General features: G+C 34.1%; 1 protein-coding gene across 1 annotated transcript in view; it reads left to right on the top strand.

Moving 5' to 3' along the window:
• HDX (highly divergent homeobox) overlaps positions 1–12,429 on the top strand; it is a 127,215-nt gene that overhangs the window by 58,319 nt on the left and 56,467 nt on the right. Inside the window, exon 4 of the mRNA XM_047765092.1 lies at positions 4,685–4,831. Coding sequence (XP_047621048.1) covers positions 4,685–4,831 — 147 coding nt within the window. The remainder of the gene's footprint in view (positions 1–4,684; positions 4,832–12,429) is intronic.

The raw sequence follows: 12,429 nt of genomic DNA, 5'->3' as shown, positions 1-12,429 counted from the left end.
ATAATTGCAAATATAAAGCAAGGTATGTGTACCTGATTGTCCATTTCTCCATAGATTTTAATAGCAATAACCTGAAAACCACCTAAATGTCCATCATTAGATAACTAAATTACATAACATACTTAGATAATATTAAATATCTTAATTACATAAGTAAATTTTATAGTGTCCATATGATGGAGTAAAATGTAGCAGTTAAAAAGACTGAAGTATAGGAGTTCCCATAATGGCTCAGTGGTTAACGAATCCGACTAGAAACCATGAGGTTGCGGGTTCGATCCCTGGCCTTGCTCAGTGGGTTAACGGTCCGGAATTGCCATGAGCTGTGGTGTAGGTCACAGATGTGGCTCGAATCCTGCGTTGCTGTGGCTGTGGTGTAGGCCGGCGGCTACAGCTCTGATTGGACCCCTAGCCTGGGAACCTCCATATGCCAAGGGAGCAGCCCTAGAAATGGCAAAAAGACAAAAAAAAAAAAAAAAAAAAACTGAAGTATATCTGTATGTGATGATATAGAAAGATCTTCAAGATACACTAAGTAAAAAAAAATTAAGTTTATAGTATCATCAATTTTTTTCTAAGTATATATGCATTTTTATCCTGGAAGGTTGCGAGGAAGCTAATGACAGTGGTTGACTTTGCTGTCAGGATTAGGAGTTTGTAACTAAGGAAAGGAGAGAGACTTATTTTATACCTTTCTAATTGTTTGAGTTTTTATTTTAAATCAAGTGAATAATTATTTTTATTTTTACAAGGAAAATAAAGGCAAAAAGGCATGATACCTGCTATTAAGCAGCCCATTATCTAGTGGGAAAATGAACAAACTTTCAGAAAACATGTTTGAAATCTCAACAGCATGGGTTAGTCTCTGGAGTCATGATCAGGATAGGACAGAGTAGGGCACCACATGGAAAACTGAGGGAGTAAGGTGAAGGAAGTATTTGTAGAGTTAGAATTTTTTTTTTTTTGTCTTTTTGCCATTTCTTGGGCCTCTCCCGCGGCATATGGAGGTTCCCAGGCTAGGGGTCTAATCGGAGCTGTAGCTGCCAGCCTACGCCAGAGCCACAGCAATGCAGGATCCAAGACACGTCTGTGACCTACACCACAGCTCACGGCAACGCTGGATCCTTAACCCACTGAGCAAGGCCAGGGATTGAACCCGCAACCTCATGGTTCCTAGTCGGATTTGTTAACCACTGTGCCACGACGGGAACTCTCAGAAATTTTTAATAGTTCTCATTTTGAAAGAGTTTCTTCTGAGTACAAATATTTAATTCAGTGCTACATTTAATTAAGATACATACTTAAAACAGGGAACTCTGCTCCCCAATATCAGAGTTTTGTCATTTAGTTTTAAAGAAAAGCCAAAAACTAGAAATGTCCTTGAGACTGGTGAAGAGATCAGAAGTTTTTTTTATTTTCATTTTGTAAAAAAATTAATTTTATTTACGTATAGTTGATTTACAATGTTATATTAGTTTCAGGTGTACAGTAAAGTCATACATGTAAATATATCCATTCTTTTATTCCCAAATAGGTTATTATAATCTATTGAGTAGATTTTCTCATGCTATGTAGTAGGTTCTCGTTAGTCATCTATTTTATACAATAGTGTGTATGTGTTATTCCCACCCTTTCAAAAAGTCTACAAACAATAAATGCTGGAGAGGAGGTGAAGAAAAGGAAACCCTCCAACACTGTTGGTGGGAATATAAATTGGGGCAACCACTGTGGAGGAGAGTAAGGAGGTTCCTTAAAAAAACTAAATATAGAACTACTGTGGGATTCGGCAATCCCACTCCTGGGCATATATATGGACAAAACTTTCATTCAAAAATATACATGTACCCCAATATTCATTTCAGCACTATTCACAATAGCTAAGACACGCAAACAGAAGGTTTTTTTTTTTCTATTGTGTTGCAATATAATCCAAATCAAATTAACACATTTTGATTTAGGCCAAACTTCAGCTTTCATCTAGATCACCAGGGTTACTCAAATGTTATTCTTCACAAAAATCAACAAGGTAATTGACTAATATGTCTCCCTCACTTAAGCCAGGAGTTTAGGCTGAGGAATGTCCTATAAAGTGAAAGTGGCTTTAGCATCCAATAGAAAGACAAAACTGATTTCAATTTAAGGCTTCCTCATGGAAGGGTTAGAGGGTTTCCTTTTCTTCACCTCCTCTCCAGCATTTATTGTTTGTAGACTTTTTGAAAGGGTGGGAATAACACATACACACTGTTGTATAAAATAGATGATTAACGAGAACCTACTTCTCCTTTAAGTATCCACCTTTTTTCCTTCTCTAAATGAGTATTCAGTTTTAATGCTAATTGATTTATATTACCTTATTTATTTTCTTAGTTAAAAGTTGCTCTTAGGAGCTTTAAAAATAACTGCTCCTTCCCCTATAAGCTTCTACTTAATAGGCATCATAATAGGTCGCTTTCAGCATTGCTAATGCTAATGCCCCAGCGCATTTTTAACAACTCAAATCAGGCTTTATTTAGTTCAATTTAAAGGATGAATCAGCTTTGGATGTCCTCTAAATGAATTACAAATAAATTGTCTGAGTGTGTTCAGTGTTCTGTTCATTATTCCTTCCATCCTGACAATAATGTAAGCTAGCTTGCAGTGGAGAATTTGGTGCAATGGAAAAACATGGGGATATTTATACTGGCTGTTATGATAAATTATTTGAATCTACCTAGACACTTACTACTGTTTATTTTGCTCTCTGTTTTTTTTAGAGAGTTTTAGCCCCACAACTATTGTACAATCAATATAGGAGAGACACGTAATGAGATTTTTATGTTATAAATAACTCGAGGATTATTCCACTTGATTTATTTATTTATTTTTACTTATTTTTTTCTGTTTTCTAATTTGTTTATTTTTTATTACTCCATGAATTTATTACATTTATAGTTGTACAGTGATCATCACAATCCAGTTTTATAGTATTTCCATACCATTCCACTTGATTTTAAAAAAGACTTGTATGACAAGTTTTGATTCTTTTATTGGAAGCATGTAGTGTAGTATTAGTACTTGTAATAAATGTTACTCATAAGGTTTTTTTTTAAGTAGGCGGAGAACAGATCCAGCTGGTAAGGAAATTGGTTAGCGCATGCACACAGAAACAGTAGTCTATGTCTTATGAAGATACACATGTAATTATATAATCTAACTTTCCGGTAAGCTAAGAATTCATGTATTGCTTTTCCTCATGATAGCTAAAATTCCTACTCAAAAGATTATAGCTTTAAAACAAATGCATGGGCGTTCTCATTGTGGCACAGTGGAAACAAATCTGACTAATATCCAAGAGGATGCAGATTCAATCCCTGGCATTGTCATGAGCAGTGGTGTAGGTTGCAGACGCTTCTCAGATCCCAAGTTGCTGTGGCTGTGGTGTAGGCACAGCCTGATTCGACCTCTAGCCTGGGAACTTACATATACCGCAAGTGCGGCCCCCCCAAAAATGTGCACCTGTTGTTTAGTATTATATCAGTTTTAGCTGTGATAAAACTTAAGTCATTGTTTATATGTTGTATACATTATTTTTCATTGTTACCTAAATTTGATTTAGGAGAGGGTTCCATTTTAAATTTTAATTAGGGAGAAGATGTTGAAAGCAGTTTGTGTCTAGGAAGGATTTGAAATCTAACCTCTATTTAGGGCCAGATCATTTATGCTTTGGCAAAAGGCAGCAATGAACTTCATACCTCTTGATTTGCCACTTTTGTCCTCAACTCACTCACTCTCACAGGCTGCTCTCATTCACTCTCAGTCTCATCACTCACACACTTTCAGCACACACATACACATACAGAGTTTGCAGGACATTTTTTAATTAAAGTTAACTAATTAATTTTTATATTTTTTTACCACCCCTTGAGATAATAATATAATGTTGTATAAATAGATGTCATTACTCTATCATGTTTCAAATTTACTTTCTAGGGATAGATACCTCCAGGATTCATTGAATTAAAACAAGTACACAGTTTACTGAATTTTAAAAAAAAACTAAGAACAAAAATTATAGGCTTATTCTGAAACTTTCTAAAGCTATAAACAGGGCTTGTTCTTTTAGGGCAGTGTTATCCTCTTACATTTATCTTATTTATCCTTTTAATTAATTATAACATTAGTAGGAGACCTATCTATTAATAATAGATCTATTAATCTACTAATCAAAAGATAGCACAGGGAGCTGATTCTGACTCTATATTTTTAAGTACATGCATTGTGGATGCGAATATGTGTATAACAGAAAAGAGTTTGAAAGAATATGCATTAGAATTAACAAGTGTTATTTCCAGGATTGATGATGATTTAGATTCTTTTCTTTTAAAAATATATCTCTATTTTCTACAATTACATGTATTATTTGTGTGATTACAACTATTTAAATTCAAAAATAAAAATAAAATCAACATTGCTTAATAGTGATCAGTTAATTTTTTTTTACTCATTCTAACACACTTTCATGTTATATATAGAAATAAAAACCATGAAAATGCCCATTTTAGAATGGGAGAACATAGAGGAAGAATTGCAAAATTAATCTAGCTCCTGTTATATGTTGAAAATAACCTAGCACATCTCACTCTGATGATTCTCTCTATAGTGTTCTTCTTTTGATTTTTCTAATTTTTAAAAATGTGTTTTACAGCTACAAGACCGCACTCAGTTCAGTGACCGAGACTTAGCCACCCTTAAGAAGTACTGGGACAACGGCATGACCAGTCTTGGCTCTGTTTGTAGAGAGAAAATTGAAGCAGTTGCAACTGAATTAAATGTTGACTGTGAAATAGTTCGGGTAAGACATTTTCAATCATTTTCATAAAAGTTTAAAATTTTTTGAGGTGCTTTAAACAATACTATCAATAAAATGAAAAAGATAACCCACAGAATTGTTCGAATCATATATCTGATAAGGAACAGTATCCAGAGTCCCCAAAGGACTCTTACGTCTCAATAATAAAAGGGTAAATATTGCAATTTAAAAATAGATGACAGATATGAGTAGATATTTATACAAATAAGGTATACAAATGGCCAATAAATACATAAAAGATGTTCAATGTCACTTGTCATTATGGAAATCAAAACCACAGTGAGATACCACCTAACACCCAATATAATGGTTATAATAAAAAAGATAATAACAAGTGTTGGCCAGGATATGGAGAAATTGGAACCATTAATACATTTTTGGTGAAAATGTAAAAATGTTTTAGCCACTTTGGAAAATAATCCTCAAATTTTTAACATACAGTTATCATATGACCCAGCAATTCCTCTCTTTAGGTATGTACTCAAAAGAAAAAAAAGTATGCCCACTCTAAAATTTACACATGGAGATACAGAATCTCTGGCTATGGAGGAGTCACTATGAGATTTGAGCATCGATGAAATTTTGTATCCCCAATGGTTCCTGGAACTGGTCCTCCTAAAGATACTGAGAGACGACTATAGATTCACATAAGTTGTTCAAACATAATTAAAATGTTTCCAATAAATTCATCAAGTAAAAATAAAGTATTTCATTTAGTGTTTGCATCTACATTGACAACATCGGTTCATCTTTTTTTATTTTTTGAATTTTTGAATTTTTATTTTTGCTTTTTAGGGCCATGCCTGCTGCATATGGAAGTTCCCAGGATAGGGATCAAATCAGAGCTACAACAGTGGGCCTACACCACAGCCGCAGAAACATGGGATCCAAGCCCCATCTGCGACCTGCACCACAGCTCACACAACGCCCCATCCCCAACCCACTGAGCAAGGCCAGGGATCGAACCCGTATCCTCATGGATACTAGTTGGATTCATTTCCACTGTGCCACAATTGACTTGATTTTGAAGCAAAAGTTTATCAAATTTGAAACTACATCTATTCGGAAGTTCCCATTGTAGCGCAGCAGAAACAAATCCAACCAGTATTCATGAGGATGCAGTTCCATCACTGGCCTTGCTCAGTATGTCAGGGATTCAGCATTGCCATGAGCTGTGGTGTAGGTCACAGATGCATCTCAGATCCCACATTGCTGTGGCTGTGGCATAGGCCAGCAGATGTAGCTCTGATTCAACCCCTAGCCTGGAACTTCCAAATGCCATGGGTGTGGCCATAAAAAACAAAATAAGTAAATAAATAAGTAAACAATAAACTACATTAATTCAAGTTAAATAGAACTACTAACTATTATATCAGCTTGCCATCATTAACTTGAAAATCAAAAGGGTATACTATAAATTGAGAAGCAACTCTAAACTTATTAATATCAACAAAATATTCTTCAAATTTTTCTGAAATCCATGTTTATAGCACTGGTAATTACTATTAAAATCTGCACATTGATTCATGTTAGACAAATGTGTAAAATTTTATTGATATAAAAAATGTTAATCATAACAAAAATGATCACACTCGCATGGGTAGTTCACAAATAAGCTCTTCCTTTCATTGGATCTTCAAATTTAATTAGTTCTTATGCAGTGTTATCTCTGAGAAAAGTAGAAATCACGTTGCCAGTTTTGTCTTTGATTATTGAATATTTGGCAAACACTATTTACTACTATGGACTTATTTTTTTATCCCTTCCAAATTCAGATGTTGAAATCTTAATCTACAATATGATGATATTTGGAGGTAGGGCCTTTGTAAGGTAATTAGATTAGTCATGAGACGAGGCCATCATGATGGGATTAATGCTCCTTATGAAAAGAGCCAGATCTTTTTCTCTCTCGGCCTTGTGAGAACACAAGGAGAAGTTGGCTGTCTACAAGCCAGAAAATGGGCTCTCACCAGACACCAGATCTACTGGTGTCTTGATCTTGGACATCCCAGAGCCTGCTACTTTGAGAAATAAATATTTGTTGTTTTTCTAAAAATATATATACACAGATATTCATAACAGCATTATTCATAATAGCAATAAAATAGAAAAAAACAATGTCCATCAAGTGAATAAACAAAATTATATATATGTGCATATAGTGGAGTATTATAGAGCCATAAAAGGAATAAAATACTGAAACATGCTACAAAATCAATGAACCTTGAAAGTATTATGCCAAGTGAAAGAAGCCGGTCATGAAAGACTGCATATTTTGTAATTCCATTTATATGAAATGGCCAGAATAGGCACATCTATAGAGACAGAAAATAGATTAGTGGTTGCAGGGGGCTGGGGATAGGGAGGAATGGGGAGTGGCTGCCAATGTGATAGAATTTCTTTTTGGCATGATGAAAATGTTATGGAATTAGATAGTGGTAATTGTTGCAGAGCTCTGTGAATATATTAAAAACTTCACTGTACACATTAAATGCATGAATTTTATAGTATGTTAAATATATCTCAATAAAACAGTTTTTGAAATTGCATGAGGTGATCTGAAATAGAGTAGTCCCCTTTTATCTGTGGAATTGTTTTCCACAGTTTGTTACCTTTGGTCAACTTCAGTGCAAAAATATTAAATGGAAAATTCCAGAAATAAACAATTTATAAGTTTTAAATTGTTCTCTGTTTGGAGTAGCATGATGAGATCCTGTGTCATCCTGCTCCCTTCCACCTAGGATGTGAATCATGCCTTTCTCAGTGTATTCAGGCTATACATGCTACTCTCCCATTAGTCATTTAGTAGCCATCTTGGTTATCAGATTGACTGTCATGGTATTATAGTGCTTGTTTTCAAGTAACCCTTATTTTGCTTAGTAATGGCACCAAAACCTCAAGAGTAGTGATCCTGGCAATTTGGATAGTCTCTTACTCTGCCTGATTTATAAATTAAACTTTATTGTAGGTGTGGGTATAGAAAAATAAACGTAGTATATACAGCTATTCCTGGTTTCAGGCATTCACCTAGCTAAAGGGGGGACTGCTATACCTCTTACATATTATACAACAAATAATAGATCAAATAATTATACTGATATGTCATGGGAACTATAGATTACATTTCATTTGAGAAATGTCTATATAAGATTTATATAGTAGCAGTAGTGTGCTGGTAGGTATTTAACAATCAGCTTTTTAAAGAAAAAAAGCCCTAATTTATAGCATTTGTTGATTTCTGTGGTATAAAGATTCCTGTCATGATTGATTCCATGGCTCATTCAATGTAGAGTTCAGAAGAGATGCTAACAGTTAGCTCTTGTGAGCAAGTATGAGTAGGTTTCAGATCACACTGAAGGATCATTCCAGAATATCAAGAGACAAGTACTATTAAAGAACAAATGACAAAACACAGTACCCTTCCAGAGGAAGAAATAAAGTATTTTCTCAAACATACATGAAGAAAGAGGAAGAAATATAAGGAAGAGTCATAGAGCACATTTCTAAAAATAAATACTATTCTCAAAATAAATACTGTTCTGTCCAGAGCCTTACTTTTTATCTTGTTAGGGTACAGATGGGAAATCAAATAAAATCCTGAGTTTACTGAGCATGTGTTATATATATGAACAGGGAAATAGAAATGCATTAGACACTTATCCTATTTCTAAGGAGCTTGAAGTCTAGCAAAAGGGGGTGACAAAAAATACAAGTGACTGAAGAGGAATTAGAGTCAGATCATGGTATGAAGAGCCTAAGCAAAAGCCACAAATGGGGAAATACAGAGTGTGTCTTTTTGTTATTATTGTCATTATTCATTTTTTAAATCATAGTTACATGTGCACATAGGTTGAGGAGTCAAGTTCTGTAGAACTTGCTATAAAACCAACACTCTTTACTCCTCTCCTCCTACCATTTCCCAATAGACAAAGTCAACCACTTTCCACTTTTTTAGATGATTCTTCTGGTGTTTGCCTCCATCTATGAATAATGTACTATATTAGTTAATTAGAATTAGGTTTTGCTTTGAACAGCAGACTCAAAATAACAGTGGCTTAAGATATTTCAATTCCATGTTCAAGTTCAGAGCTGGCATGGCTATTCTGCCCTGTGAATTCCTCAGACTCTGGAGCCTTCCATTTTCCATTTTGCCATCCCTATCATATAGCCCTTGTTGTCAAAGTCCAAAATAATGGTATTTATCGTCCAGACAGTATGACAGAAATGGAGAGTAAGAAGGGATAAAAAGTGTATAAAAGCAATATTTTAAAAGGGATTCCCAGAAATTTCCATAAGACATATTTACTTATACCCCATTGACTAAATATTAGTCACATGGTCATACCTAACTGCAAGGGAAGCTGCAAAAGTAGTTACATCATGGGGAGCCACGTGCTCAGCTAAACTTTCTATTATTCTATGAAAGAGGGAGAAGACAGATATTGGGGAACTCAACTTGTCTCTTGTTTCTGTTTGTATTACTACTTCTTGATTTCGCAGTGTTAGTTATTGTTGATTGATTGTCTACTATGAAATGAGAGGCATTTTTTTTCTAACTCTTTCAAGATATCTTTATTGATCCTTTCACCTACATGCATACTTCTTATTCTCACAGTATAGTTATTGCATAATTTTGGTTAGTTTGATATTCAGTGTTAAAATTATTATGACTATGTAAATGTTTTACACATTTGAATTATGTAGTACAATATTAGTTTTGTCCTTTTCTGCATAACATTATTTTGTTTCTTTGGAGTTTGTTATTTGCTTAGTTTTGGGGTTTTTTTTTTGTTGTTGTTAGCTTGCTTAATGTTCTAGATACTTGCTACAATTTATCCTCAAACACTTACCCAGTTGTACATCTCTCCTTTCAGAACATATATACACATTTGATAGTGCAACAATTTTATCATCATAAAGAAATTTTTCCTGGAATCTTCTGATCTTCTCCAAACTGAATTAGTTACTCTGCACCTGGAGCACAACTGTCACCCTGAGATTTCCATTTTCAATCTGTTTGTTCTTTTGCTGTACTTTCAGTAAGATATCCTCAAATTTATCTTCCACTTTCTACTGGGTTTTTCTTTTTTGTTTATATTCAATCTGCCACTGATGCTAATAAACTCCATGTTCCACAACAGTAGTTGTCAGGCTCCATAGACTGACATAGGTGTTCTTTGAGACGCTGTACTGTAGGAGAGAGGACACAGGGATAGAATACTACTAAAAATATAGATGAACTTAAAGATAAGATATAGTCAAAGTTCCAAGCTAGAATTATCTGTGATATAAAGGTGTTTTAAGCATAGTTGCTGTTAAAAATGGCCAAAAGCAATTGATACTGCGCAGAAACCTTTATTCTTGTAACATACAGAAAAATGAAGTATTACCATTTTCTTCTTGCTTATGGCTAGTTAAAATAAAACGTCTCTAATGGAAAACATAGTAAACTGCTTACTATTCTTTGGTTTTTTAGTGATTTTCCAAAATGCATCATGGCCACATCAGAAAGAACCTTTGAAAAAGTGACATGTTATAAGAGAACCTCTTTTATATTATTTGGTAGATGAACTACAAATAAGAATATGTTTGCCACCTAAATATATTCCTAAGATTTGGGGAGAAACTATGTAGCTGTTTTAATGTTTAATAGACCTTCTAGTTATTGATCACCAAAATGAACTTTGCCTCAGGATGTCTAGTTAACCAGTACTTATGGAGTAATTTGGAAATTTTAGATTCATGTTTCCTTGTTATATCTTATACTTCTAAAAAGTCTAGGAAGGAAACTTGGCATTATTTTCCCCTTTGACTTCAGTGAATAGTATCATGTGCATATATTTCTTTAACTTGGAATGTTTTTCAAGGTTAGTGCCTGTTATTTATTGACTTATTCATTCATCAAAGTTAAACCAAACATCTCTTATATTCCAGAACTCTTTTAGGTGCCATGAGAGAAACACAACTCTCCTAAGGAACTTGCAATTTAGCATGGTCAAAGTTTTTAATCTCTCTATGCTTCAGTTATCATTAAACAGACATAATATAACAGAGGGTTGGTTTGAGATAATGTATGTGGATAACTAGTGTAAGGACTCCATAAAAGTTAATTCCCTCCCATATCTCTCTGCAATTAAGTTTTATGTTTACCCTTTCCATCTGTGTTTGGGCTATAGTGGACATATGTAAAACAAAACAAAACAAAACAAAAAAAACCCTCTTATATGGTCAAATGTTTGTATACAACACATGTTTGAATGTTTAAAATACATTTTGAAAGACATGTAAATTTCATAGAAAAATGATGTATGTGTCACATTTTAGAGTATCTTTATTTTCCAAGGATCATGGATAGATTTGAAATGTCTTTAAGGAGAAGAAGAAAGCTTTGCACTTATACTATTTTACTTTGCTTTTTGCATTAAATATAATCCTCTACCACCAATATGTATACAAAACAAATAATTGTAAACTCTGTTATTATATACCATGGACATTGACTTAAAGCTGGTGGGCATCTCAAGACTGAATCTATGCTTTTATTTTATATAAGAAAAATAGGGATAGAAATGGGTATGGCTTGCCCAAGGTCACAACAGCTGGTCAGTGATTTTAGGCCAGATCTCTATATTACCAATCTAACATTATTTCCATTTCCACTTTACCAGTGTATGCCTTGCCATCAGAATTACCTTGCATACTTCTTAAAAACACCCATCCGAGACCTACTAAATCAGGATTTGTAGGGAAATGCCTTGGAATCTGTATGTTTTCCTTTACCCAGTAATTCTTATGATAGGTTAATTTGGAAAGAATTTCACTTCACTACACTATGTCATTGTAGCTAAATTTTCTAGCTGGTTCTTTCCCTTCGTAATACTTGGTCAAATTTTGTAATTTATATTTTTCTTGCCCATTTGTTTATTATATACACCTCTACAAGAATATAAATTTAAGCTCCATAAGGGCATATATCAGGCCTGCTTGTTCACAGTTTATCCCCAGCACTGGAACAGTGCTTGGTACATACTTAATGTTCAGTAATATTTGTGGAATGAAAGAATGAATTTTTAATACAATTTTTAAGGTTAAATTCCATTTACAGTTATTACAAAATATTAGTTATATTCCCTATGTCATGCAGTACATCCTTGTAGCCTATTGTGTACTCAATAGTTTGTACTTTCCACTGACTCACCTCTATAGTGCTCCTCCCCCCACAACAGGTAACCACTGGTTTGTTCTTTATATCTGCCACTCTGCTTCTTTTTTGTTATATTCACTAACTTGTATTTTTAAAATTCCACATGTAAGTGATATCATACATATTTGGCTTCCTCTGACGTAATTCATTCAGCGTAATGCCCTCCAAGTCCATCTGTGTTGCTGTAAATGGCAAAATTTCATTTTTTTTTGAACATTGGAGTGCATGTATCTTTTTCAAATTTGTGTCCCCATTTTTTGGGGGCCCAAGAGTAGAATTTCTGGGTAATATGGTGGTTCTATTTTTATTTTTTGAGAAACCTCCATACTGTTATTCACAGTGACTGTAGCAATTTACATTCCCACCAATAGTGTAA

Source organism: Phacochoerus africanus, chromosome X, assembly GCF_016906955.1.
Source record: "Phacochoerus africanus isolate WHEZ1 chromosome X, ROS_Pafr_v1, whole genome shotgun sequence".
Lineage (NCBI taxonomy): Eukaryota > Metazoa > Chordata > Mammalia > Artiodactyla > Suidae > Phacochoerus > Phacochoerus africanus.
Note: the sequence above shows the minus strand (reverse complement) of the source record. Positions and strands in the feature narration are given on the sequence as shown.